Source organism: Aspergillus alliaceus (assembly GCF_009176365.1).
Source record: "Aspergillus alliaceus strain CBS 536.65 unplaced genomic scaffold BDW43scaffold_4, whole genome shotgun sequence".
Classification (NCBI taxonomy): domain Eukaryota; kingdom Fungi; phylum Ascomycota; class Eurotiomycetes; order Eurotiales; family Aspergillaceae; genus Aspergillus; species Aspergillus alliaceus.
The window spans coordinates 690,211-717,306 of NW_022474687.1; the positions used below are offsets into that span (position 1 = coordinate 690,211).

The following is a 27,096-nucleotide window of genomic DNA, read 5'->3' on the forward strand; positions in this document are numbered from 1 at the left end:
TTCCATGTGGCTATTGTTGATGCGTGGGATGTCGGGATAATCTGCAGGAGTTCGATGACACATACCAGGGTAAGCTACCGTGGTATTGTAACCGTTGGTTGTCTACTAGCACCCTATCTGCGTATACAGAACTAGAACAATCGAGACGATAGCTGTGGGAAAATTACACACCACGCTCTACAATACTAGTAGGCTTGCCACGATGGTCGTTCGAGTGTCAAGATGCATCAGTGTACAATACATGGTCGTCCACATGTAACCAAGTTCTGCCTTTACAAATCATCCACAGCCTACTATGCTCCAACCAGAAATTGATTCTCCAAAGAGAGAACATATCCGCTGTCTACGACCCAGGGCCCTTAACTGAAGAGGCACCGCGTAAGCAAAGTTGTCCCCCCCTCCCCCCAATCATCTGAGGTGGTCAGGTACCTGGTCCATACGTCGTACATACTATACTATACATACTATAAAAGATAGGGTCCCTGGATGCTGTACCTTCCGTCCCCAACAACCCCGGTCCACCCCCATCCCTTCCTCCCAATCAACCTGCCACCTGACCCTGCACCTGCACCCTTGTATACAACTCAACTCAACCCAAACCAAACATCAATATCAACATCAACATCAACTTCAACACCACCACCACCACCACCACCGATCAAAAAACCATCCACTCTCTCAAGTCTCAAACCACCAACCAAAATGCCCCCCAAACACCAAACCCAAACCCAAACCCTCAACATCCTCACCCCAAACCCAAACACCTCAAAAACCAAACCCAAAACCCCAGACCAATCAAAAGACAAAGACTACGAAATCCTCAGCGATAGCGACATCAGCGTCCTCGACCTCGGCCCAAGCCTGACCACCAACCACACCACCGCCCCAAAGACACCCACAAAACCCACCATCTACTATCAATCCACCGAGCCAAAGACTCGGACTCCCTTCGTGACCCCTATGCCCATGTCTCCCCCTGCCAAACATGGAAATGGAGACAGAGATAGAGATATACAGGCTGGTGGTGGTGGTGGTGATGGTAGTGCAGATACCACCCCAAGGAAAATCAGAACGGGCTCGTCGATGTTTATGAGGGGTGCATTGCGGACATTCCCATCGCCGCTTCTGGGGCCGTTTAGGGGTGGGGGGGATGCGAGGGTTGTTAGGCAGGAAGTTACTCGGGCGAAGACTTTTAGGGGTGGTGGGGGCGTTTCGGAGAGATGATTCTTTTCTTTATGTCTCTCTCTCACTTTTATTTGGGAGCGCTCACGTTGATCCTGGCCACTTCAAGGCTGATTGCTTTTGGGGGCAGGGGTTTCAATTGCCGTGCCAGAGTGAGATGCGGCTAGGAAGATTACAATGGGAGAGGAAGAAAAATAGAGGAAATTGTGCGCTATGTAGTATCATGAGTACAATGAAGTATAGATTTGCTTTTGCGCAAATTAAAGAAAAAGTGGAAGGAAAACGACAATTAGAAGCCGAAGAAAACAAGAGCCAGGAAAGAAGAGGAAAAGCCACAAGAAGTAAATAGAAGAACAACACCGCTGTAATATAAGGCTATACTCCTGCTGCTATAACCATACATATCGTCATATACCTCGTTAGTAAAACCCGCGAGGTAGAAGTGCAAAGTCTTGTTATATAAATCAGTCTCTGGCAGAGAACCGCACGAGCTTTTGTGGATCCAGCGAACATGGTGCGTCCGGTTATCCTTTCTGTTGCATGCATGGCCTGCTACATCCATCAATCTCGCACTGCCATGCTCCGTGGACTACATGAAGGCACTTCAGATGCCTCAAAAGGCTCGATTTGTTGGCGAATTCAGATGCACAGCCATCCCCATTTGCATTTGAAGGCCAGCAATCTTTTAATTCCACTATGCCAGAAGATCGGTTAGCATGGTCTAGGTACACTTGACGCAAGCTTGATACGGACCGACTCTCTGTTGCTCTTCAGCCCATTCTCAGGAGATGTCATCTCAGTCACTAGGGACATTACCTCCGCCTTCGGGGTCCGTAGTGGTGTCTTCACAATGACCCTGACCGCGTGTAAAGCCTTCCGACTTGATTGAAGGTGCGGGGGTGTTCGTGACAAAACTGGGGCCCCAGGTCGTATTGGTAGTATCGTCAAGCCCTATTGGGTCAAAGCACGCAGAGCCTAGTTCCGAGTTCTGTAAGGAACCCATATAGAGAGTGATGTCCTCACCGAGACTGCTGTCTTGAGAGACAATTGTAGGTTCCGAATTGAACCAACAATGTCGACTATGACTATCGTTAACATATCTATGCGACACGTGCCATGTGACCGCGTTTTGATAAGGCAACAGCCCCTTGACGTCTTCTGCTAAGGAATGGCCTGGACTACTACAAGTGGTAATATGAGAGGCTCTAGAGCAGATGGAACAAGTGTTTGGGAAGGTAAAATGGCCAGACATGGTGATTTGATTTATCAACGTATCTGGCGAGCGCCTTTGTTGGCGTGGGTTATGGAGGTGTTTGTATTACAAAATATATCCTTTAAGAAACTTAAAAAGGAATACATTCTACTTGATGTATGAGGTAAACCGCGCGTCAAAGAAATACGCACTCAAGGTAAGGGATTCGGAGGCGATTTGTGTATTCTTTGGCATCTGTGTAGGGCTACTGAGACATAAATCACTCGAAAAAAGGGTGATAGTCTATGAGTGACAATGTGCAGTAACATGAAACATGAACGATGAACCTGTCCCCCGAGGCTCGAGGCCCGAGGGTGAATTGATGCGCACTGGAGCCACAGGTCTACACTGAGGCTTGACCTATGCATCTATTCTCCGTTCTCTTCCTTTCTTTCCCCCTGGGTTGGACGGGAAGAGGGCCATGACCTAATGGCCTTTACTGCCCTCAATACCAGTATCATCCTCGGTGGATGTTGTTGGACGTCCACCTCATTAATGAGATGATTGGCCAAGCTATCCTATTTGGGTAATGGAGACAAGAACCCTGCCACGGCCGGCAGATGAAAACCACCCTTGTTGCATTAGCGTACCATATACAAATTACGAGATGTTTCTCAACTCAGCGTCGAATGAGTCGGCGCTAAAAGCAGGTGGCTGTGTGTACCTTCGATCATAACCTACGTTCCTGTATACTAAAGCATATCTAGTTACTGTTTATTATTTGCAAAGTGCTCTGAATTATAACAGTCAGCCGTAGATAATCCATGAACTCTTATAATCGGCGCTAAGGTAGTGGATCAATAGATTATAGAGCAAAGCCCATCCTATATCTACAAAAGCCTTTATATTTATTACTCAGTAGATTGACATATGTAAATCTGTATGTATTATGTTATATATTCGTGGGGTTTAGTTAACTGGGTGCCTACTAACCACATGACGTTATAACGAGCTACAAAGATTTGCACGCAAGGAGAAAGATATAAGATGCACTCAAAGAAGAAGACAAGGGAAGAAAACGCAAAGAAAGAAGACTGGCTGAGAAATTGGAGTAGTAGCATAGACAAAGCGTCAGTAGTATTAAGTAAAGTGCCAAAAAAAATGAAAAATAAAAAAAAAACAATAGAACACTTAGACACAGGAGCAAAGTTGACAAGGAAATCAAAAACGCCGTTGAAAATTCCTAGGTATACTTTCGAGAGAGCGAATGGCAATGACAGAAGATGCAATTCAATGCCTGTACAGCCCCCTACATCTTCGCATGATGTGCCCCTTAAGATTATATTTTCGGCTGAGTGACTTCTCGCATCCCACAAGAGGACAAGGAAATTGCCGAGGAGAAATATGAATGTGCTTAATGTGTCGGGTTAATTCCAGTTCCCTACCGAAGTGGTTCCTGTAGGTACAACCCTCGTATTTGTACCCGAGAGGAGGGGATTGGGGTTGTCGGTTCCTCCTATAATTCCCAGGACTTAATGGTCTCTCTGAAGCCTCATACCGATGCATGGAACTAGGTCGAACCTTGTGCTAGGGGCTGGCGGACATCTTTCGGATCACATTGGCGCTGGTTCGGGATAGCTCTTAGGAGGACCAATAGTGTGTGTTAGGCACCAGTAGTGGCGGCACTACCCCGTTTACCGAAGGTCTCGGCATCTGGATCAGCCAGACGGGCTATTCCGGTGGATTCGATTTCGATTGGAAAAGGAGCCCATGGTGAAGTATCCTTGTTAATATTATTAACATTCGGAAGGTCTGACATGAGAGGCGAATCGAACGAGAGATCGTAACCATCGAGCCAATCATGGGTCCTTCGTCTGGTAGGCTTCTGGTTGAGATGGCGGTTGACATGATCGAAGAAGAACCGGTCATAGTGTGCTTTCAAAGACACAAGATATCTAAGTGCTAGATCTGGTTGATGTTCATGTGGCGAAATTGAAGAGAGAGGGCCAGAAGGTATCTTCACAGGCTACGGACTTGTCATCACCTCTGCCTGCAACGTTTCTGCCATCACATTCCTTTCCCTCGTAGAAGCTGAGCGTCCATGCACTGGCAAGAGGTGCGGCTGCGGCGAGAATAGTTAAGGTAGAGAGGAGCTGCATGATGAAAAAAAAAAAAAAATATCGAGCGTTTTTCGCAGAAGGAAAATAGAAAGAAGCAAAGATGTTTTGGCTTGAGGCGGAAGAAAAGAGATCGTCCTTGATGGCAGGACCTTCGTAGCCTTTTATAGTTCTGCCAGAGGCCATGCTTTTAGCCTGGGAGGATTCAGTGCTGGCACTGGCTCCACTCTGCTCTGTGCCTTGTATATACTAGAGGATGTACCTTCTAGTTTTTTTTGTTATAGAGCAGAGTGTTATAGCACCCACTTAGGCCGGTGGGTAGTTTGCTATTCAATCCTTTGACCAAGCCTCAGTATACATCCCCATGTCTCGGACCGTTCGTCTTGGGGGACAGCGGAAGGTCCCCGAGAACATAAACAAAAGTTGCAAGTAGGGGAAAGCCATCGTTGTTGATCATTGTCACAATACGTTATAGTTTGCTTTAATGTATGTGATATTCACGTTCTAACGTGGTGTGGCCTATATTGACAAGACCTTTGCGGCGCCGGTCACCAAAGTTTGAGCTTCACAGTCACCAGATATTGCACTTTACATACCAAGGTACAGGGCCATATTTAGAAAGTTGGGAGATATGTAGAACATATCACACGGATAAGCTTACAGCAACAGCAGTACAGTACATCAGTTGGTCAGCATGTTGGAAGTTCACCAAGTCACTACTAGTAGTTCAGTGCAGCCGAACAACACTGAAAGCTGGCCACCTTTTGCTCGCCGAGCGTTGTAGTGAGACAGAACACGGCGTCTTCGGGCCCAGTAGGACTTGATCGACGTTGCTAAATTTTTTGTAACGTGGGGGCCGCTCTGTAACTGCGCCGCGTCCACAATGAGTATAACCCGCGAGACACTAGGAAAATGCCTCAATCTAGGTGTACATGGACTAAGGAGGTAGTGTTGAGGAAAGCTCGATACATAACCATAATTAGGACTTGTAGAGATTTACTCTGTTAGCCAAACTTGGACTGTTCGTGAGCCGGACCAGATCACTTTGAGACTTGGAAGGAAACCGCAAGGCTTCCATCACTAAAGCAAATGCGAGATTCTTATAATATCTTCCAGTTACGCGAATCTGAGTCCATACAATTGATGATCTGCCTCCAGAAAGGCTAAAATCGTATGCCCAAGATAGGGTGTGCGTCCAAAGCAAATGACTTGCGGATAATAGGATGCGGTAGTAGGGTTCGACTGCACCTACAAATGCTCCGGCAGTGACACACAATGTGCAAGAGATATGTATGTACTTACGTTGTGAGTTACCATCCAAATGTAACTTGAACCGCTAGCTTTGAGCGCCGGTAAAATCATAAGTTCCTGTGATCGAGGTCATCCATTTCCCCATAAGTTAGGTGATAATTTTCGCTATTAAATCGAGTATTGTCAGTTCGCTACCTCCTTCTCCGACACAGCTTACTGTGGATGACCTTGATGACCCCATTGATGATAAGCCGCCGGCCATTCGCGCTGCTCATAAACCTAATCCTCTGCGTTACATTGTCTGTTGGGCGGAGAATCAGCAGGTAGCCCCTCGCCGCGACAAGATTCGCTCCATATCCTTGCATATCGATTGTCCTGCGATAGCAGAATCCAAGAGATTTTTCGTAACATGCACTATGCGCGTACTTCCGATTCGAAAATGGTTTCCAATTCGGTCACCGGGTTCACTGCATATGCACCCTGTCAGTCCGAAAGTCTTTGGTGTGAAGAGGTTGTAACTGTGAACTGTAGCGAGGTGGGAAACGTACAGTCCGATGATCAAGGTGCTCTTGAATTGGGGTGGGTTTTACATATGTGATTAGGGTATAGATGGTAACACAGTTTTTGCACTTGGCGGTAGGTCATGATGTGGCTTGGTTGATTCGGGGGACAAATAGAGGGGAAGAGAATGCTGAGAGTGTGGTTGGAGTTTACATGCCCGTAAGGCTCCAAGGCTACCTCTATATTGGGGTCCGGCGGAAGACTTGCTTATTGTCATTTCGTGAAGTGCCCAACTATAGTGAAGTGCCGTTGCAATAATCAATAGTACTGATAGTATTAAGATAATACACATTATAAATTAAAAATTGTACAACTGAAAATGTAAGTAAGGCAGCGAATCAAATATAAATAAGCAGGGTATCCAGACTCAAAGCATCCCAAGGTCAGTAGACTTCAGGACAATAGGCCAGCCATCGACGTATCCCAGGTAGCTATATCCCAGCCAGGCTTCCTAGCGAGATATTAGTCAATACCGTAGTATATTGAGAATGCAATCTATAGACCTACCCAGAAATCGTAGCTGATGCTAGTATTCACTGGGCTAGTTAGTATAACCGTTTATCGTTAATTGCAAACAGGAATGGGAACCCACAATAGTGATAGTACAGAATGTCTCTGAATTCGCCTGCTATAACACCTTGCCCTCCTGGTGCGTACACATCATTGTTCGATCCATATATGAGTTCTCCTCCACCGTGGGTGAGCTCTTCTCCTTGTTTATCTACGAATGGACCGTGAGGGCTCTGGGATCGTCCGACGCGAATGCTGTACCTATTCGATTGTTAGTGGGAGCTTGTGCGAGCCGAATGCTTAAGTGCCGGCCGAAACAGAAACAGAAAGGAAAAGCTCGAAGCCTGAAAGGACTCACTCTTCTCCAGGGGGTGGAAGGTTGTTGGGATCATAATCACAGCACGTTCCCCAGCTCAACCACAGATAGTAGTACGGTGCGCGATAGGTCATATAGGCTCCTTCGACTGGATGGCGACCGGATGGCTCCCGACAGAGCGGATCAGGATTCTCACCGTCTGACTGTACACGCGCAGCCTGCGGATGTTTTGCTAAATGATGTGCGTTGGATCGACTTGCGTTACCCGCCGAGACAAGATCTTGGCTCAAAGGGACTTCCCAGATGCCAGACCAATAGCTGCCAAAGATCAGGTATCCCATATCCTCGGTTACTAGGACAGCGGGGTCAATAGCATTGACTTCGTTGAACGGATATTGGTCCGCGGCAGGACCTGTGCCGCTCTGAACGACAGCTCCGTGGTCGGTCCATCCGCCTGGGCCTGGCAACTGGGATGTAGCCACACCAATGGCGCTGTCACGACATCCAGCATTGCTGACCGAGTAATAGCAATAGAATGTACCGTTCACCTCGACGGTTGTTGGAGCCCAGGGTTTTGCGCGGTCACCCTTTGGGATGATGCTATCTTTGTCTAGAACGCTTCCGACTTGCTTCCATGGCCCAGCTAGATGGGGTGCCTCGTGAATAACAATGTGCTCTCCCACGCCGTAAGAATAATACGTCCCGTCTACCTCTATGACAGTGGGGTCATGGATTTTAAGGTCCGAGGCATGTGTATAAGGGGAGGATGATAGGCGAGAGCGTGGTATACTCCTGCATAGAGAAACTGTGAAAAGCGAGAATAACGTTGTCACGAGAACCATCTTGATACAAACACAGGTGGCAGATGACTTTTGATCTCATTCCGGGATAGCTCGGACTTGGAACTGGAGAGACTGCATACTAATAAATAGCAGGCAGGGCTGCCCCAGCTGTGTGGACAAGGTAAATTGTCTCATCCTGTATCGGAGTGCGATAGATCAGGAGGTAACCCTGAGCAACCTAGGACAAAACCTTCCAGGGCACCCTGGGGACCCAAGGGGGGGCAGCGCCCCCTGCTCTAGAGTAATGAGATCAGGAACAGACTACTTCTCTAGTACTGCTATGTGGATTGATCGGTAAACACCCGGCATTGCGAACCCTATTACCAAAAGCGATTCGCGAAACTTTTGGGATGAGAGCATATTGAGACTAGGGGTGTGGGCCACAGAAGGTACTCCGTAGAGGCAACCGGTAGTGGTTCCATGGGAGACCAAATTTTTGGCATCGTTCCTGTCGATCCTGGATGAGTAGGTGCGCGCAAATACGTCCCTGAGAGATCAGCACGGATGATCGCCACAGGTGAACCTGATAAGTATCATGTTTCAGAAAGATGATATAAATACCGAAAGGAAGTAGTAGTACTGTGGAAGCCTTGAACGAAGCTTCCATCTGCCGTAATTGCCGTCTAAATAAGTTGGATGAAAGAGAATCTCGAGGTCTCCACCTAGACGGGAGCCTTACTAGAGAAAGAAATCGCGACCTTACCCCAGTGATAGCGAGAAAAAAAAATGAAAAAAAACCCATAAAACAGATACAGTCATTCATGTGGCAGCTGGTTTGTTGGTGATCGACGACCGAGGTCCGATGTTCCATAAGGGATGGTATGCCATCGTTGCCTCAATATGTGGAGCCGATTTCGCAGCCTCATTCCTTCAGACTGTGAGATTGACTCGTCCAGTGATGCGCAATGCTTTGTCTTCCGCTGGGGAGCTCCACGAAGCATGCGCGACCTTATCAAGTAGATGGCCCGAAGATCGTTCTGGGAAAGGATATGAAGGATGAGAAGTGAAGTTCCACACGGAAAATGGACAAGTATATATAGATCATGTGCAGGGTCACGCTCGCTCTTTCCAGGCGGAACCGAACTCCGCTATTGGCTCTTAAAATCCAACGAGAAATATACAATTTCTTCAACCGGTATCTACTAAGATTCGGTAGGGGATAAATTTATGGGCTTACACAACATCGCTTCTAAAAGATGATTGATCTGCACGAAGATCAACAGATTTTCAGTCGATCGCAAATCGACGTCAATCATTGCGTTCAATATGAAAGACATATGACGGCAGTGTTCATGAAACATATAAATAGAAACCCGCCAACGCCGAGTATTCTCACTCTCCGAGCGTGATTACTGAGAAACGCAAAACAGATGCAAAATAAACGCCATAATCTCGCGCACTGCGAAAGGATTAGCGAACGACGATCTTGTCCACTTCATCCTTTGCCTCTGTCCATGTCTCCAGATTTTTCCGGGCCCAGTCTAAATGGCATCGCGCGTAGGCAACCTGCCCAAAATATTTCCATATTAGCGTTTCACTTAGCTCCGGAGGGAGGTTCTTGCCAAGGCCTACCATGTAACGTCGCAGATCGCCCTCCTTATCCTTCTGGAATCGCTTGAGATCCTGCAAAACACCTGCGCTAGCGTCTTTAACGTCCTTCTCCGAAACTTCCAGTGCTTGCTCCAACTTTACAAAACCATATCAGCAAACAGATTACAAGGGGACTTTAAGACTAAAGGCCGTGTCGATCGACTAACCTGAACTAAACTCTCCTTTGTTTTGCCGATCTGGTCCCGTCGCGTTCTCTCGGGATCAACATCAACAAATCCGTGAACTGCATGGCTAATCCGCCCAAATAACTTGTTCGTCATGAATGTCCCGCTAGCTGACTTGCGATGTGCTGGTGCAGATGCCTCGGGTCTCCTCGATGGTGACACTGGGGATGTCGGCGCATGAGAACTGATCGACTCGCCATGGGTAGGGGGAAAGTCTGGGTCAATAGAAGTGGTGTCTGCGGGACCACTGGAACGGGTGTCTCCTGCATCACTTCCTGGACCACTGGTAGCTGACGATGTAGACAAGGAGCGCTGCGATCTCGGTCCTGAACCTTGAGGTAATGTCCGATTCAGGTATTGTTCAATGCGCTTCGCTTCCAGCTCGCTTCTTTCCAGCGAATCGAGTAACGTTTTCTTCTTTGCAAGCTCATCTCTGGTCATCTCTTCCTGAACCCGTTTCAGAACTCGGTAGCGTAGAACACTACGAACAATGCTGGCAAATTGTGCGCTTTCCCTCATCGGCTCGGCAAAACTCGCGCTTAATGCATTGGAGAGTTCCTCAGTTTCAATATAGGATGTGTCTGCCGCCTGGCCAATTCGTTCAATCGCTGCGGCCACGGTAGGGGATTGTTCGGATAGAGAGAAGCCATTGTATCGTGCGCCGAGCTCCATCAGGTCTGCTGATAACGAGGACAAGTGTGCCAGTGTTCGACGATTTACCTTCTCGATATTCCCTTGGAGCAGTAGCTCGAGCTCCCGCGTAGATGCCTCAAAATTGACGAAATAAGGATCTAATTCTTGTTCGCTCAACTTGCGGGATTCCGGAGGGAAACGCCCCAAGATATCGGGGCTCGGGGCATCAGATACTGGAGGCGCAACTGAAGATGTAGGTCCCGAAGTACCCTTGAGCTTCGCGGAAGCAGATGGCACCGGCAGCCAAGCGTGTGCAGTCGTGGGATTCGCGGGGTCTAGGGGAGGTGCTTTCAAATTGTTTTTGGGTACAGAGGACGCGGGATGGGAGTGGAGAACCTCGCTCTATACGCAAATCAGTATTCGTCACGGAGGCTGCAGATGCCCCTGTTTATGCATACCCAGCTAACATTCGGATCCAGAAACCTCCACCAGACACCATCCTCTCGAACTTCTTTCATTCGGCGACATCGGTTTAGGAAAACGGCCAGCATTCGCTTCCGGAGCTCTATAATTGCCGTATCCTCCTTAGCCTTCGTAGGTTTGGCAGCATAATCCGCCATTGTATGCTTCTCGGGTATGGGTGGTATGACGAGGGTAGGGTGAAGGTTCACGAGAGTCTGCCGTAGGGAAGCGAACTCAGAGTACCGTCGCCGGACTTCCAGGTCCTGAACTTGTTAGCTGTGTCCATAGACGCGCTGCCATCTGCCCCACAACATACTCCGGTGCGGATGGTGTACACAATGAAGCTTCCACCGCCCTCATGGTTCTTTCCGGCATCGGTGATGAGGATCGGCATCTCCGGGTTCTCATAAAGGATTTGTTCAATGCGGCTATCGTAAGAACTCTTTTGGTAGTAGCCATGGCTAGCCGGTTCGGCGTCGTATTCTTCATTTTCCTCATCGCTAAAATCCCGTGGGTGGGACAGATAATCATCGGTCGGGTCCTGAGTTGACGCCTTGCTGGAGGGAGAGGGAGGGGTATACTCGCGGTCGTAGAGGCCTGACAGGAGTTAGATCGGATAGTACCAGATGATAGTGAGAGCCATACCTGGGGAGAGAGTCGCCGAATGCAAGGATTCGGAAAGACGGGCTTCATTATCGAATGCGCCGTACGGGTTGTTATCCTCGTCGTTCCACATGGTGCTGGGGCGGAGAGGCTGGGCAGAGCAGCCCTTGCAATCTAAGAATCCGAGGTAAACGAGTAATTCATAAACAACGGTCTGGGGGTCAAGGGCAAAGCGATAATAGAAGCTAAATTCAGGAACTACAAAGGGTCGGGTCGTTTAGGAGACAGGAAGCTGAGCAGTGAGATGGCTGAGCTCAAGGCGTCAATTACTAGCAGGAACATCGGCCGGAGAGTCACCGCCCGCAAGTCATTCGCGGGGATTCAACGTCACTGACTTCGGCGAGTCGCAAAAGCCAAAGATGCTATTCTTATCTTGCGCTATTCCTGTTTAAGCCCATCCACGCTCCAACAACAACGCCCAAAGATGAGACAACATATGATATCCTGCCAAGGGCCCATGGGACCTGGCTATTATGAGAAGAATTGTTTTTGTTCCAATTAAATCTATACCCAGAATCATTTCGCAGTAAGAAATTCTACCAGGATTAGTACAGAAGTCTGCCAGTGGGACTATATATATCGATGCCAGGGTTTGACAACAGCATAATTATATCGAAACCAAGCTTGGATCAACAGTTGTGGGGAGAAGGAAGTTCGCTACAATGGTGAAAACTTTTTCCTACTTCCAGATGACATCATGCCGCGGTTCAATCTTTAGTAAACAAAACTTTAACCCGGTAACCAAGGCTCTTCTTTCTTCTTCCCCAATCCTTAGCCTGATATATGAATGCCTTGCCGGCGTCTTTGACTGGCATTCCTTGGGTTCTTTTGGTATATTTCCGCTTTTTAAACATGAACAATGGCCTTATTGCCTAAGACCCTTCATTCTCATTGACTACTATGTAGATAGCTTCGGTCCACTAGAGGCGACATCTTGATTGATTTTGCATCAGTGAGAGTGGATGAAGAAATGGGTTCCCTGGTTTAGGAATTTCCGTGCGCTACTAGCCAATGTTAATGCTGCCGCGGCACACTGCATCATTCAATCTAAAGCTGATTTCCGTTATGAGCGATCTTTTGCTCTTGATCTTCAAGTCTATCGGGCTGACTTCAAGCTGAAATTTGAAACCAATTTCGAGAGTACCGTCGTTATAGACGGCTAAATGGCTTATCTGAGCCAGCACCTTGAACAGTAAGAGTGTATATTTCCCCATGTCTTCAGATGGGATGTTTCACCGGACGTACATGTTCTATAAGGAGAACAGAAATCTTGCAAACTTGCAATCTAAAGAGAAGAACAAACAACGTGAAGAATTTACTGTACAATCTGCGCAAGAGAGGGGTCTCAACGATAGCCCATAGAGGACTTAAATAAGATAACCATAGTTACAATACGATGTTCTATTGGGATAACCTTGCTTGCTGTGCTCCCTCTCCAGTCAGCCTTTAATAAAACAGCAGAGCCAAAGCAAGGCTAGAATTTATTTTATTCCATGCCAACGTGTTCTTTTCTATCTCTTGGGAGGCATTGGCTTGTTGTTATAATCCCCACATCCCATTTCCTGCATCTAGCTACCCCCCACTTATGCATGTCATTATTTCAATAAATAGGAGCCTATCTTTACATTTCTTTCGGTTACACAGTGACGTATGGGAAGCGTGTTTGTCCCCTGTCCCACGCGTAAGATCCTATAAGGCTGCTTCTACGCCCTGTCGTCCATGTAAGAAAAAGTTCCTCGTCTCGGCCCCACATTCTCATATAGTTCAGAAAACAAATAACTGCCCATAAGTCAACCATATACCAATGAGACAGACATCATTGGATTATTGTTATACTGCTATTCATTCCCGCCGCTATCAGACTATACCTTCATTTCAAAATCGACAGACACAAGAGAACAGATGATACGCTCACCCTTATTGCCTAGTTGCTTTTGGTTATGTAAGCATCCATCCTGTCAGCAATATACAAGCAGATGTACGCATCTATCTGGTTCTCCATGGGTATAATACCCCTCCCGACCAACTATATCTGGATGGTAATGGCGTGTCAACACGGCCAGCTTGCTGCGTACTGCATCGCGGCGGCTGCACTGTGGTGTGTCTTATTCTTCTTCCGGAACCTCGACGAGAGATATAGGTTCCAACGGGCGATACGGTGGGTTGTCTCAGGGCTACCGATTGTTATGTGAGCTGGGCCTCTGTCATCGATAATGTGGGAATGTGGGGATCAATGTTGGACATGCCACTGTAAAAGTCGACAGTCAGTTCGCTTTCAAGTTGATCCAAAATACATCCACTACTCGGAAGGCGCTTCCAACTCGATAGACAGGATGCAGTTCACGATTACTATATCATCATAAAGTACAGAAAGCATTCCAATTGTCGTGACGAATGGTTTCAGGTTGAGACTGTGCCATGGAGGATTCAAACATGTATGCCGATGACTGCTCGCTTGAATTCGCTGATCACAACAGAAAAAGCTCCTCCTTTGATAAGGAAAGCAAAAGTTCACTTTGATTTTTCGCCTGTAGAGCTAAGCCAGCCGAATCTTCATCAAAGTCTCAACGCTCCTGGTTTGTCCCTATTTTCGGATCTATGCTCTACCCTTTACATGTTTGACCCAACCAACGCGGAATCCGATTTAGTCGGCTACATACTGGGAGGAACAGATGATGAATGTCGATAAAATATGTACCTCACGCGTAAACTTGCAAATAGGGCTTACTTACGCTCCTTGCATAAAGTTCTTTTCTGCTCCAATTTTTCACGAGAGACTCATGTGAAATTAAGCCGACATAGTAAGCTCTTTCTAGTAGCAATAATTTCCTGCAGTGTATTTCAACTCCATAGAAGTTAGCTAATGCTTCAGTAGCGTATTCAGAACATTAAATTTGCTCAAGATTGTGAACATGGCCTTGCAGTGATTGAGCACCCATGCCTTTCTTGGAAAGTGTTGAGCCCCTCAGCCGGCCAATGTAGGGGTCGTTCGACGTCTTGCTTAGAGACCAATAAAGGTCAAATCGAGAATGACGTTCTCTTCCCTCTTGCTGTTGCCTTGATTGAACACTCTCAGGGCCAGCCACTATCCGAACTACGTAGACCTGAAGATCGGGATACAAGAGAAGACCTTACTCGGCTGAACACCGTCGCGAGACTAGCTCAGGAGGCCTAGGAAAGTGATTGGAAGTATGGTGATGTTGCTAGAGAATGCTTTTACTGGCCTTTGTCAAGAGGCGAAAGCTCTGAGGACCATGAGGTTTGAAGAATCTATGTTTGAGATGGTTGTCTTTCCACTGCTCAAAGAGCTCAACCATTTTGAGGACACGTCACACATAGAGTAGATGGAGCATTCAACTCGGATTTTGAATCGGTAGGGTCAATTGTCTTCGGAAATGGGATTGTCAGATATCTTGCCAGGTGAATGAATAATTCCGTCGGAAGGGGAAAGGTGTTGTTCTAGGTAATGGATCTCTTTGATAGAGAACATTAAATTGTACATGAACCGCTCCATTTCCAAAATCCTCAACTCTTGCAACCAGCCTCTTTGCAATGTGGGTGCGAAGGACTTTAACACTCCTATTTTACCTGACAGGGTCAAGCTATGGCCTTGGGCCGCGTAAGAAGCTGAACATCAACACCCTTCTCTTCAGTGACGTTGAGTAAGCTTCAATGCACCCCGCATGTACCGATGCTGACTATCGCAGCGACGCAGCTGCTCTTTTGCTGGCCAGCACCCATCCAGGAGCTGACCTACCAGATGTCAATATCAACTATCCATCCACGTACAGTGCGTTGGCAGTCTATAATATTCTCGGATACAACGGTCAATCCCACGTTTTGGGCTTAAGCAGCCATTCTCCAACGACACTTTTTTCGACATCTGGTCATAGCGTCCCGGAGAATATCCAAGTGAAGTCGCGTATAATTGGAAAGAGCATGCCACACTTCGATGGAAAGACGTACGCAATTCATGGAAGCCCGTGGAGTGTATCGCAACCTTCTATTGAGAGTGGGGGATCCAAGCGCGACGACTGCCAGTATCGGACTTTTGACAATGTATGTATCTGTCGTACCCCTAACTGGATATGCTAACTCAATAAACCTATAGCTCTCGCAACTCTTGCTATCTTTGGGTGATGCCTACTCTCCCCTTTCAGGGCGCGACCTGCTAGAGGCCAAGGTGAGGTGCGAGAGCTTGTCATCATGAGCGGAGCACATCCATGCGGACATGAATATAACTTTTACGGTTACAATGCTACTGCCACTGCGCATGTTGTAAACACATGGCCGCAGCCCATGACATTCTCTGGGACTGAACTTGGGGAGATGGTCTACTCGGGCGCACGGTTGACGGGAGAAGGACCTGCGCACGATCCGGTCAATGCTGCTTACCGGTGGTACAAGTCTGTAATTCTCTATCTTGTCCATATGGACATGGTTTATGAGTGATATAGCGGATATAATGCGACTCATTACCCTTGGGATCCTCTCACTGTGCTGTATGCGATCGAGGATTTGGGAGACACATTTGAGTTCGGAACTGACGGAGTGTACAACTATATTTACCTTTATGGTAGAAATGAATGGCAGTCTTGCGGCATCGCGTCCGCGTCCTTTCAGCATTACCTAAAATTGGCAATCCCCGGGGAAGCGCTTGGCGCTATTCTTGACGAGGCATACCTCCAAGGAGCGCGTATGGCTGCCCAGCATGATAAGCAATGGCAGAATAAATGCATCTACTGCAAGGTCGGACTAGTCTTCAACAAGGAAACTTAACACTTGGGCCACATAGCTTCAATCCAACGTGAATTCAAGAATAACCTTGTTGTGAATAATTTAATAAACAAGAACCTGATTGGCAGGTACAAGCCCGCAGCAAACTCTACATGTACAGAACGTTTCCGTATTGTTCAAAATGCATTTATTTGGCATTTTGATCTTGGCTATATTATAGGAAAGCAAGTTAGTCAAAGCAACTAGTATTCCGTTCCCTTCATTATGATTAGGGCCAAGTATTGGGGCCTATGCTCAATTCCAGAGTTTATCTGGCAAGTTTATGCACTGAGATAGTGCCTCTATTATGCACATCTATCCTTAGGCATTATCACCAGTTGATGTCCGAAGAACGCGATGGAATGAATTTCTGCTAGGGATCATCACGTCTCGCGAAAAACAAGTAGTAACTCCCGCCCCATCAATGCGAATCGGGATATGCACAGTCTCGTGCAATGCATATACTGGCATGTGTACGTACTGCCGCCCCCATAAAAGACTCAGGAGCTCTATTTCCTAGATCTGCTTCTTTAACCCTTTTACTCGACATCTCTGCTCCTTAAATCTCCTTTAATAAACTCCCAAATTGGTCACTGATCTCCGGTTACCCCTTCTGAGGTTCTAAGGCAATGAATACAAAATTACGGGCTCTCGGTGGCTACGAAAGCCGAGTACCAGGACCAGATGTGTTGATATAAAAACGGGGGGAAAAAAACATAGTCATCAAGCAAACGTGTGAAGAATATTTCCAAGAAGAGCAGTAAGGGGAAGCTCAATATGAGTGGAGCCGTTTCTGATAGATCCAATATGTCGGTAATTGGCCTTTGTTCTAGGTGCTTCTATAGTCAAGTAGGATCCACCCATAAGACTACTAGTAAGGTAGAAGGCTTTGATACTGAGGAATTCATGCTCCTCAAAGCTGATAGCTTCATAATGTGAATGATATTGTAGTCTGTCCTTCAATAAAGCACGGGTGGTCTGTACTCAATGGGTGTTCTGCAACTACTTCAGGGCCAAAGATAGGTATAGACATCATAACGCTATAGTGCATGTCTCACAAGACAGTGAAATAACTGGTAGGATCTTGTTGGCATTGTAATGTGCATTATACAAAAAGTCCACCAGTAAACATGCTTGTGTAGTAAGACAACCAGAGCATGTGTCTGCGTTTCCTCTTGTATCCTTGCCTTTGTGAAGACAATTTGCATCAAGCGGTTGGGTTGATAGAGTTAGTCCGTATTGAATCATGCAACTCCGTAATGCCCGGTTCAAACAATTTGATCCAGGCAACATATGCCGACCCAACGGGAGAAGATTTATTTATTACGGTTTTTATATATTAAGATGTGAAATGGGTCAGACCATTGGTGGGAACTTAATTAGGTTTGACTGATAGTAGCCCGTTGCTTGACCACCTTCTCGTGCATAATACCGCGTGCTCGCGGACGGAATCGCAGAAGTGAGCTCAGGCAACAATATATATTCCCTACGTCCACTCAGACAGGGGTCAATAATAAGACATTGATATAGGTAGGTCAATTTATCCATGTATCAAATGAAGGGACTGGTATCCTTAATCTAGATGTCTGACACCCGTTCAGAAATTTCCGCCAATGGCACACGGCCCTGATATATTGATACCACTTGCACAATTCTTCCGGCACAGGTCGGAAAGGATATCTGCATATAATTTTCCCGGGAATTGTTGGATATGGAAGTGATCGACTTAGGGGTCGGCTGGGACTGGGCTTACGTAGGTTCGGCGGGGACTCGTAAACTCGGTGCGATCACACCAAGAGGGTCCTGGCAAGGCTGTCCCGTTTCATACCCAGGAGGATGCTGGCTGAGGGTTATTTCTGTCAATGTACCGAATATTGACATTCTCGTGGTGATCTCGCTGGCTATCGTTGAGTTGAATATTCTTCTAGGTAAAACCCGGTCAAAGTAAAAAGGGGTGAATTGATCAATGCGAAGATAATCTTAGATCAGAAGTGAACGGAGCCGATTGGTGGGCGACTTGCGCAGCTAAGCTTTTTTTTGCCTACGCGAACCGGAAGCTTAGCCCTAGACTGCAGCCACTTGTTTCAATCTCAGACATTATTCTCGCTCTCTAGATCCTCATATCGACCGGTCTTCCGAAATATACACGGAAAAATGATATAAAGATCCCTAGATCCTGACAATGTTGCTTTTTTTCTCCCACCCACTCGATCACTCCTTCACCCTTTCTTTCATTTCATACTAAAAGGCGCCTTGTTGATCAAGACCATATCCATTCTTTCCGAAAATGCAGCTTCTTCAATCCTCCATCCTTGCAGCTACCATGGGCGCTGCGCTGGTCGCGGCTGTCCCAGTTCCTGAGCTTGAGACTCGCGGCTCTTGCACCTTCACCTCGGCCGACGCCGCCAAGTCGGGCAAGGCTTCCTGCACGGCCATCACCCTCAGCAACATTGCTGTTCCTGCCGGTGAGACCCTCGATCTGACGGGACTTAAAGAGGGTACTACCGTATGTATAGACACTGACAGGTGTACTTCTCTTGCTGTTATATATTCTTTTGCCAACCTTGTTGCAATAGGTCACCTTCGAGGGTGAAACTACCTTCGGCTACAAGGAGTGGGAGGGTCCTCTCATTTCCGTGTCCGGAACCAATATCAAGGTCCAGCAGTCCACCGGTGCCAAGATCAATGGTGACGGTGCCCGTTGGTGGGATGGAAAGGGTGGCAACGGTGGAAAGACCAAGCCCAAGTTCTTCTATGCCCACAAGCTGGACTCTTCTTCCATCACCGGTCTCAAGATCTACAACACCCCCGTCCAGGGTTTCAGCATCCAGTCTGACAACCTCAACATCACTGGTGTGACCATCGACAATTCCGCAGGTACCAAGCTGGGCCACAACACCGACGCATTTGATATCGGCTCCTCCACCTACATCAACATCGATGGTGCCACCGTGTATAACCAGGATGACTGTCTCGCCATCAACTCTGGACAGGTATGATTACTCCCCCTGCGCAGCAACATGTTCAATGTTCCAACTTCTCCCATTCTCGAACTTGCGGCTAAAATCTCCCCCAGCACATCACCTTCACCAACGGCCACTGCGAAGGTGGCCATGGTCTCTCCATCGGCTCCGTCGGCGGCCGCAAGGACAACACCGTCGAGGACGTGACCATCTCCGGCTCCAAGGTCATCAACTCCCAGAACGGCGTCCGCATCAAGACCGTCTACGACACCACCGGCACCGTCTCCAACGTCAAGTTTCAGGACATCACCCTCTCTGGCATCACCGACTACGGTCTCGTCGTCCAGCAGGATTACAAGAACGGTAGCCCCACCGGTAACCCCACCAACGGTGTCAAGGTTTCCGACATCACCTTTGAGAAGGTCACCGGTACGGTCACCAGCGATGCCACTGACATCTACATCCTCTGTGGGTCTGGCAGCTGCACTAACTGGACTTGGTCGGGTGTCTCTATCACCGGTGGTAAGAAGAGCGAGAAATGCAAGAATATCCCTACTGGTGCTTCTTGTTAAGGGTGGACGAGCGTGGGGTAGTTTGCGCTAAATGAGGGTTGTTGCTGTTCTTGTTCCTCGTGCTTATTTGCTCGTCGCGTCTGTTGTTTAATTGAAATTGGAACAATAAATCTAGGTTACACTTGTTGCAGTCTTGCGCTTCACATGGTGTGGTTGAAAAGGTTATAAATGAGGCACTATAAGTTTTAGTAACATACGTTAAGCACTCACTGAGCCTATCAGGTAGAGGGAACGTTGCGTCTCATCAGATTCGCCGTTTCTAGAACATTTGATAAGTTAATTAAGCACCGAATAAGCCGCGGGAGAGTTCTATGACAGCGGGCTGAGAATGGATAGGAAGGATTGGAGAAGGAGAGGCGGCAGGTGAAGGACTTCAAAGATTCGGTGGAAACTAGAGTCTTAAACTGAACCAAGGCCTGATTGTAGAATACAAAAGGAAGAACACTTTTGAGATTGAAGTCAAAAGCCAAACTGCTCCACATACGCAGACCCCATACAAACATTGACAGAGGTCTACCAAGACTTTCAGTCAAGTGAAGGATCGGTAACACCACCACATTATCTGCATTCACTGTGACCTGAGTGCTTCTTCGTTCAGGAAATGGTATATAAGTTGCGGAACACCTCGCCTCTTGCATCCCCTGGAACCATGAATTATCCCTGTTACCATTAGACTAAGAATAGACAACATGGTCCTTTCACTCGAAGATCGAGCGTTCGTGTGCAAAATCGATAGGTTCTGCAAGAAATATTCAATACTTCGCTTAGAATGCAATAAGATGGTGAACAAACTTATTGTTGCGGATCCTGTTACTGCTCCACATGCACTTGGTGCTGCGGAAGATACCGGTAGACCAAAGAACCTGCCATATAAATGGCGTGATCGACTGGGGTGACGCCGAAATTGACCCCTTCGGGCTCAACCTCCATTTCCTTGAGTATTTCATGAGTTACATTGGCATGAACTACCGGTATACTCGAGATAAGTATCCTGAAGAGCTAGACGAAGCTTTCTAGAGCTCATTTCGCATAGCAATCGACGGAGTGAGCCTGGATCTCCGACGGGCTATTAGAGCGGCTAGAGTCCTGGGGTTGTTGTTAACGTGCGGGTTCGAGGATCATCATCTGCGCCCGGATTTGGTTGATCTGGTACCTATTTTTGCAGGGGAAGGTAGCCCTTATGCTTTACGGATGGTTGAGCTGGATGGGTTGCTGATTTATCCGGCGATGAGTATTGTTCGAAATCATTGCTCAGGAATGTGGCTATGTGAAGATTGCTAGCATATTCTGTTTAAGTTCTTAGTTCAGGTTCCATAACAGATGTAAATCACTTGCGGTTTTATTGATAAGATGTGTTATGGGATATGTATACATGATGAAGACGGCATTATTCCAAGATTATATAGTTGTATCTGCGTTCTTCATGTCAATTCACATAACGCAATGGATTAAATCTCAACGTTCACATGTTCTCCGACAACGGCTTTCACCACGCAAGTCCGAACTGGTTAGCATAAGGAAGCAGAAAATCACAATAACTATCTGTTTCCCCAAGCGAGATAGGCTGCTGTCCAGGGTTCCCTTGTTCGCCTATATCGCCCAGCTCAAAGTCCTGGTTCTCCCCAACATGGGGCCACCCCGGACCCGCCGCGGGATCCTTGGCGAATCCAGCCCACACTTTATTCATGTACTGGCCGAGAGCAGATAGAGTTGCGTTCGTTGGATCGGCCCATGTGTTGAATACCCCTGGGACCTCAGACGCGTGAACAGCGCCCTCGCCGGGAAATGTGTTGTTGTACTGCACAGAGGCCGAGAATCGGTAGCGCCAAACGTCATATCCATGATCGACTGTGTAGTTGACGATGGCTCCTGTGGTACAGGTAAAGGCCAAGTCAGTCGCGACGCTGTCAGGAATTGTTAGCTGAAGTCTGTTGTCTTCCTGGTGCGGCTGATCATACCGGCTGATATCGTCCCAAGTTGGGTCTTGTCCTGTGGATGCTTCCACATACTGTAAAATATCTCCTGCGTCCATCCAGGCCTTGATAGTACCCACGTCGAACAGCTTCACAAGGACGCCCGCCAGCGTAAGCCGGATAGAATAGCTGGAGGACTGTGAAATGGCCCAGACCAGGGCACTGAGTTCATTTTTATTTGTGCCTAGCATAATGGGCACATCGGCGAACTGGCCGGAGTCGATACTTGTGGTCACATTTGAAATGTATGTTTTGTCGTCTTCAGTGGGGCCAAATAATAGAGTTTGCTCTTGGATGTAGTCTACGATATCTATCGCGGATATACCACGAAGACAATCGACATCAGGGCAGTTGAAGTTTTCTAAGACCTTTTGGTAATTTTCGGGTCCATTATGAAACAGTGCCTGTTCAGACTCGACGATAGCGGCTCTGAATGGTAGTGGTGAAGGTGGGTTGGCGAGCAGTTGCTTTACGGAAAACCCTCCTGCGGACTCCCCGAAAACCGTTACCTTGGTCGGGTCGCCACCGAAGTGTTTGATGTTCTTCTGGACCCAATCTAGTGCCTGTCGTTGGTCGAGAAACCCGACATTTCGCTGGTCAGCGGGGAGGTCGCCGGCATTGGAGAAGCCGAAAACTATATGTAAATGATTAGTGCTCAAGTATTGATAATGTATAGATCTCGGTTTATATAGCATACTATTAGTGCGATAATTGTGAGATACTACAACGACATCCTCGTTGACTGCGAACGATGTACCGTTGTAAAAAGGGAGATTTGAATCGCCAAACATCAAGTTACCCTGGATGACTTAGATTCCTTATCACAGCAATAGATAAGCTGTGAAGGACCACTTACTCCATAAACCCAGAACATGACTTCCTTTAGGTTGGAAGGAGACGCATCTGGCGGAGCATACACATTGAGATACAGGCAATCCTCGCTCTGTTCTACTTCGTCAGAGATATGCAAGATCGGAGTGTAATCTAATGCCGTCTTGTCCGATCCTATTTTGTTGCAATGTTAGTAGAAAGGCGTCATGAGACGGCAGTAGAAACCTAACCGGTCAGATTCTGGGCGATACACCCTGGCGCTGGAGTTTGTGCGAGAAGTGGACTCGACCATGGCACTGGGTCCTGCGGCGGAGAAAACCTCTCTGGGGGTGATTTTGCAAAAGGGATTCCTAGGTAAGCATTGGCTGTAGCTGTGGAACTTGGCAGGTTTGTCGCAGAGAATGTAGTCCCTATCACGACGCCCGCCGACATAGTTACGGTTGGGTCTGCTGTCGCAGTGCCGCTGGGAGCGAAAGGCCCCAGAACATTTTGATACATCTTGAAATGATCGGGTTCTGTGTCCAAACCACAGATTTGACAGAGAAGATCAAGAAGAGAATACCCTCGGCGGCCTGGATGCTTAAGATTGGCAAGAATAATCTGGCAGATCTAAGGACAACATGGTTGATATAAACGAGCATTAATAACAAGGAATCGAGACACAACCTCGCCACGGGATGTACCGGAAGTACGGTGCCATAGGTCCGCGGGTCATCTGGATATTGTTATGGGGCGCAGAAACAAACTGTATACGGGCCACAGTCATATGTCTGGCCCATACTCGAGAGCCTCGTATGTGCGAACCAAAATGTAACTCGGATAGAGCGATACGTTGAGAGCTACGGTGATTGGCGTTACGGTATATACGAACAGCTAAAAGCTGCATTCAGCGCTAGAAGAGAAAAACATTACTTTGAAACGAATAGTCCATATCTTACGGTACGTACAAGCCACGAGATCACACCAGCAAGGCAGTACGCAGGATCCATAAGAACAGAAAAGATGGATGAACGTAACAGTGGATGCGGGTCATGATGCTGTTAACTAGAGCCTCTAATAGGAAAACAGTAGACTCCACTTGGGTCGGAAGCAAGATTCTGTCCACGATTAAGTTTGGCAATAGCTAATTAGCACTTGGCGGATCCAAGTCATACTTTTAAGTGCTTGCAGGGAGGGCGGATGGGCAGCCTTAGGGATCACTCTTAAGAGGTGATTTTTGCAGACCTGCCTGAAGAACATCATTCACAATGTCAACTAGTCTCTCCGGAGACTCCATCGTCTTGTTTGCTTCTGCTACGGTGTATAATATGGTCCTGCCAAATCCAGAATCACCCACTTGAAGAACGAATGATAGCAAAGATGAGGGTGTCATAAACACCTCAGAGTAGGGTTTCTGTCCGAATGCGAGAGTATCACACGTAACTCAACGGCTAGAACCGTCGCTAGAAGTCGTTCCGTGGGTGCCGATTGGTTGAAAACAAACATTGAATTTTATTAACTTTCTGGGTAAAAGTATCATGTCTGAGGTTAGAGATACCAACACTGTAATTCATACTGCTCTGTTGTAAATGTTATCTTACTCAAAGAAGCAGATATGACACCTTGTTCCATTACCGGTTGAACCTCTTCAGTTCTAACCAGCGCAAAGGTGGAAACGCAATCATGGCCCAGCTGACTCCAACCCAAATGCCTAAATCGCTGCCATCCTCTCCGACCATCTTGGCAATCGGTCCAACATACCAGATCTGATCCATACAAACGATCGCGCCAGCCCACCCAATCAGAAATGCAGCCAGGGCAGCTAGGCCGAGGGGTAACTTGGCTCTGTCGGCCCAGGCTTCCCAATCGAAGCCACGAGTACGACGGAAGATGAATTGCTCCTCGAGCGCAATAACCAAATATATTGTCACCCAGTATCCCATGAGAGCAAGGAAGTTCTCGAAAATGTCATAGAGATGATTCCGCCCTGCAAGCGCACAGACAGTATAGATGATGACCCCAATGCAGGACAATAGCCAACGTGGCAGACGAGCCAGATGCCGGCCCATGATCTGGAAGCCCAAGGTGGCCGAATATGTACCGGGGATGTTGTTCGCAATTAGGCCTAGAGAAATAATGACACCTAGGAACTTTCCGAATCCCCCAAGGCCCTCGTAACCGGCTAGGATGAGGGCTCCTGAGGAGGTGCCGTAGGCAGTTTCCCAAGACTTGTTGGATACAGTGCCTGAGGCCAGGCCAACACCAACAAGATTCGCAAAGACCAGAGCAAATCCGATACCAATTAAAGTCATGAGGAATGTCGTCCATTTTCGTGTCGATGGAGGATAGTACACATAGTAGTCTGCTCCAGCTGGGGCCCAGGCCACTGCGGAAGATAAACACAAGGATAAGAAGGACAACCGATTACCAGCGATTGTTTGCGAATCACCTTTGGAGGTAATGGAAGTATCGAACTTGGAGCCTGCGCTGCCCACCAGGACAAATATTGCAACTAGCTGTGGTGCCCATGCCCATCTAATCAGAGGTTAGCTGGAGATAGTTTCCACAAAACTATGAGTGATAGAGTTCGGCAGCTGAAAATCTGACTTACCTCTCGTATTTGTGGAATACTGACATGCCGAATACAACCACTATCCAGGTGATCGCAGCGACAATTATCGTCCCGCCCACGACACTGACTCGGCCATCACCGACAGCAGATAATACCTGACCTCCGACGAGGCAGTCAATCATTCCATAACCAAGCATGATGACGATATTCAGAAGGCAGCAGATCTTGCTGGGGTAGTACCCCATAAAGTATCTCGCTACTACCTGTACTCACAGCTATAGTTAGCGACAATTTATATCCAATATGGTGTTGGATAGATCAATTCCACATACCATGGTACGATTCCCGCTAGCCGGACCAAAGGTACTCATATACGCCGCTCCAGCAGCACCAAGCAAGGCTCCAAAGGTCGCACAGAGCGCCGAGTCAACAAACCCAAGAGAATAGCTCAGTGGCCCTAACATTCCCACGGCCATATTGTTGGCGGTGATGTTGGTGCTGAACCATAGCAAGGTCATCTGTACATAGTCCGAGCTGGTGATCCGAACCCGTTGAGACTCTGGGACACGCTCGATGCCCCGTGTTTCCAAAAATCGAATCGAGTTGACCTTCCCGTTCAATCGCTCAAACAGATTTAAAGATGAAGCAGCAGGCGAGTACGCTCTTTTCTCCCCATCCTCATCAGGCAACGATTCCACGACATGCTGGGGCCTAATGCCCGTCGCGATGCCCTTCTCCTCGTCAGCCGTGTGATCCGCCATAGATATGATGCTGCTAGTTGGTGAGCACTACGTGGAACGCTGGGGCACAGCTGTGCCTGAGGGGGACAAAATACAAATTACTAGTCAAGGTACAGATGGAGGACCCCTTCCCTGTTATTAAAAGAGCTCTGTGTCACTAAAAGAATGAACGGGCCATGTCCTTGTGGCCACGGCGTCGAGTGGGCCGTCTTTCAAGAACGATAGGATCAGACATGTAGGACGGGCTTTCACTGGTGCAGGCTTTTCTGACAGGGGTGGTCGTTGCAACCCTCTGTTTTGTAATCAAATAATCATCCATCGCGCCGGAACTACCAATATCAGCCCGGATCAACGCGGGATTAAATCATCCTCACTTGATTCATTCGCGGCCATCTGAGACCCCTGTCCAGCTTCTATTGTAGTTTTGCCACCTTTGACATTCCTAATCCTTTTATAAAACCCGTGTGATGCAACCTGAGTGGCTTTCGGATCTCATGAGAAATTGCCTTTTCCTGACTTGCACCCCCCTTGCTTTTTGCTTCTAGCATGATTGGGAGGTGTGGCTCCAGATACACCAAGACGCAGCCAAGCTTTTCCCATGTGGGTTAGATAGCGACGGTGTTATGCAAATTAAAGTAGCCAGTGGGGCTGACTTTCGAGCAACGAGCCGTTTACTCCGTCGTGAGGTCAGACCACATATCCATTCCAGACCCGCAAGGACCAATTGCAGCCTCGGACGAAGGTTTTTCTCCTTTTTTTCCATATCTGGCCCCCCGACGCTTGACCGATAGGATGGGCCCGAGCACGGGATACAGACAGGCGTCCGGACTGTGTTTCGTTTTATCTTCATATCTGGAAAGAACACTACTGGATAATGGGCCCATGGTGCCATACCAGACATTAGTCCTTGCCTTTTGCCGTATAGTCTGTGACTGGGCCGGAACGATCCAGCCAGGACTACCATTCTCTTAGCTTCCTTAATGTCGTATGTGATTTGTTCACAAGTGCTTCCCGAAGATCTCCTAAGAAAAGGCCCTATTCCATACTGGCTTAGATGCATATGGTTGGGGGCGTTCTTCTCGGAGCGGTAATAAAATTCTGAAACGCAATAGCCAACAGGAATGGCTGGAATCCAATACGCCAAGAGAGGTAACACCCTGCTCCCAAGAGCGCCATAAAGCTTAGG

The 27,096-nt window shown here is 47.7% G+C and overlaps 11 protein-coding genes across 11 annotated transcripts; 4 read left to right on the forward strand and 7 right to left on the reverse strand.

The window, feature by feature from the left end:
- Window positions 1-702: 702 nt before the first annotated feature.
- On the forward strand, window positions 703-1,224 carry BDW43DRAFT_306811 (uncharacterized protein; the record flags this gene model as incomplete). Its single annotated transcript, XM_032046110.1, has 1 exon — window positions 703-1,224. One exon carries the CDS (start codon window positions 703-705, stop codon window positions 1,222-1,224), a length of 522 nt encoding a protein of 173 aa, XP_031904952.1.
- A 2,117-nt stretch (window positions 1,225-3,341) lies between these two features.
- BDW43DRAFT_263078 (uncharacterized protein) lies at window positions 3,342-4,026 on the reverse strand. Its single transcript, XM_032040505.1, has one exon. It carries the CDS (start codon window positions 3,938-3,940, stop codon window positions 3,665-3,667), a length of 276 nt encoding a protein of 91 aa, XP_031904953.1. The 5' UTR covers window positions 3,941-4,026; the 3' UTR covers window positions 3,342-3,664.
- Window positions 4,027-4,037: 11 nt separating this feature from the next.
- Window positions 4,038-4,533, reverse strand: BDW43DRAFT_306812 (uncharacterized protein; the record flags this gene model as incomplete). Its single annotated transcript, XM_032046111.1, has 2 exons — window positions 4,038-4,342; window positions 4,398-4,533. 2 exons carry the CDS (start codon window positions 4,531-4,533, stop codon window positions 4,038-4,040), a joined length of 441 nt encoding a protein of 146 aa, XP_031904954.1.
- A 2,137-nt stretch (window positions 4,534-6,670) lies between these two features.
- BDW43DRAFT_306813 (arabinan endo-1,5-alpha-L-arabinosidase) lies at window positions 6,671-7,971 on the reverse strand (the record flags this gene model as incomplete). Its single annotated transcript, XM_032046112.1, has 4 exons — window positions 6,671-6,754; window positions 6,811-6,839; window positions 6,896-7,074; window positions 7,172-7,971. The coding sequence occupies 4 exons, from the start codon at window positions 7,969-7,971 to the stop codon at window positions 6,671-6,673; spliced, it is 1,092 nt and encodes a 363-aa protein (XP_031904955.1).
- Window positions 7,972-8,154: 183 nt separating this feature from the next.
- BDW43DRAFT_153179 (uncharacterized protein) lies at window positions 8,155-8,970 on the reverse strand. The gene has a single exon (XM_032038482.1). It carries the CDS (start codon window positions 8,780-8,782, stop codon window positions 8,339-8,341), a length of 444 nt encoding a protein of 147 aa, XP_031904956.1. The 5' UTR covers window positions 8,783-8,970; the 3' UTR covers window positions 8,155-8,338.
- BDW43DRAFT_263082 (PX and BAR domain-containing protein) lies at window positions 8,941-11,775 on the reverse strand. Its single transcript, XM_032040506.1, has 6 exons — window positions 11,487-11,775; window positions 11,158-11,438; window positions 10,838-11,104; window positions 9,729-10,781; window positions 9,544-9,657; window positions 8,941-9,477 (listed from the first exon to the last, which is right to left on the reverse strand). Exons 1-6 carry the CDS (start codon window positions 11,575-11,577, stop codon window positions 9,382-9,384), a joined length of 1,902 nt encoding a protein of 633 aa, XP_031904957.1. The 5' UTR covers window positions 11,578-11,775; the 3' UTR covers window positions 8,941-9,381.
- Window positions 11,776-13,258: 1,483 nt separating this feature from the next.
- BDW43DRAFT_263085 (uncharacterized protein) lies at window positions 13,259-13,706 on the forward strand. Its single transcript, XM_032040507.1, has one exon. It carries the CDS (start codon window positions 13,481-13,483, stop codon window positions 13,694-13,696), a length of 216 nt encoding a protein of 71 aa, XP_031904958.1. The 5' UTR covers window positions 13,259-13,480; the 3' UTR covers window positions 13,697-13,706.
- A 1,470-nt stretch (window positions 13,707-15,176) lies between these two features.
- On the forward strand, window positions 15,177-16,283 carry BDW43DRAFT_297063 (uncharacterized protein; the record flags this gene model as incomplete). Its single annotated transcript, XM_032044312.1, has 6 exons — window positions 15,177-15,341; window positions 15,398-15,492; window positions 15,531-15,567; window positions 15,616-15,640; window positions 15,688-15,910; window positions 15,962-16,283. 6 exons carry the CDS (start codon window positions 15,177-15,179, stop codon window positions 16,281-16,283), a joined length of 867 nt encoding a protein of 288 aa, XP_031904959.1.
- Window positions 16,284-18,567: 2,284 nt separating this feature from the next.
- BDW43DRAFT_321215 (glycoside hydrolase family 28 protein) lies at window positions 18,568-19,815 on the forward strand (the record flags this gene model as incomplete). The annotated part of the gene is made up of 3 exons (XM_032049287.1): window positions 18,568-18,786; window positions 18,857-19,273; window positions 19,357-19,815. The coding sequence occupies 3 exons, from the start codon at window positions 18,568-18,570 to the stop codon at window positions 19,813-19,815; spliced, it is 1,095 nt and encodes a 364-aa protein (XP_031904960.1).
- A 1,486-nt stretch (window positions 19,816-21,301) lies between these two features.
- Window positions 21,302-23,117, reverse strand: BDW43DRAFT_306817 (Carboxylesterase; the record flags this gene model as incomplete). Its single annotated transcript, XM_032046113.1, has 5 exons — window positions 21,302-21,719; window positions 21,774-22,422; window positions 22,486-22,588; window positions 22,645-22,793; window positions 22,850-23,117. The coding sequence occupies 5 exons, from the start codon at window positions 23,115-23,117 to the stop codon at window positions 21,302-21,304; spliced, it is 1,587 nt and encodes a 528-aa protein (XP_031904961.1).
- A 1,112-nt stretch (window positions 23,118-24,229) lies between these two features.
- On the reverse strand, window positions 24,230-26,673 carry BDW43DRAFT_321217 (permease for cytosine/purines, uracil, thiamine, allantoin-domain-containing protein; the record flags this gene model as incomplete). The annotated part of the gene is made up of 4 exons (XM_032049288.1): window positions 24,230-25,133; window positions 25,210-25,433; window positions 25,503-25,838; window positions 26,632-26,673. The coding sequence occupies 4 exons, from the start codon at window positions 26,671-26,673 to the stop codon at window positions 24,230-24,232; spliced, it is 1,506 nt and encodes a 501-aa protein (XP_031904962.1).
- Window positions 26,674-27,096: the final 423 nt, after the last annotated feature.

Coding starts and splice junctions, on each gene's coding strand:
- BDW43DRAFT_153179 (XM_032038482.1), bottom strand. CDS start 8,782: ATGGAACATCGGACCTCGGTCGTCGATCACCAACAAACCAGCTGCCAC.
- BDW43DRAFT_263085 (XM_032040507.1), top strand. CDS start 13,481: ATGTACGCATCTATCTGGTTCTCCATGGGTATAATACCCCTCCCGACC.
- BDW43DRAFT_263082 (XM_032040506.1), bottom strand. CDS start 11,577: ATGTGGAACGACGAGGATAACAACCCGTACGGCGCATTCGATAATGAA. Junction 9,658..9,728: donor CAAAGGAGAGTTTAGTTCAG/GTTAGTCGATCG, acceptor GGTTTTGTAAAG/TTGGAGCAAGCACTGGAAGT. Junction 9,478..9,543: donor GCGATCTGCGACGTTACATG/GTAGGCCTTGGC, acceptor TATTTTGGGCAG/GTTGCCTACGCGCGATGCCA.
- BDW43DRAFT_263078 (XM_032040505.1), bottom strand. CDS start 3,940: ATGCATCGGTATGAGGCTTCAGAGAGACCATTAAGTCCTGGGAATTAT.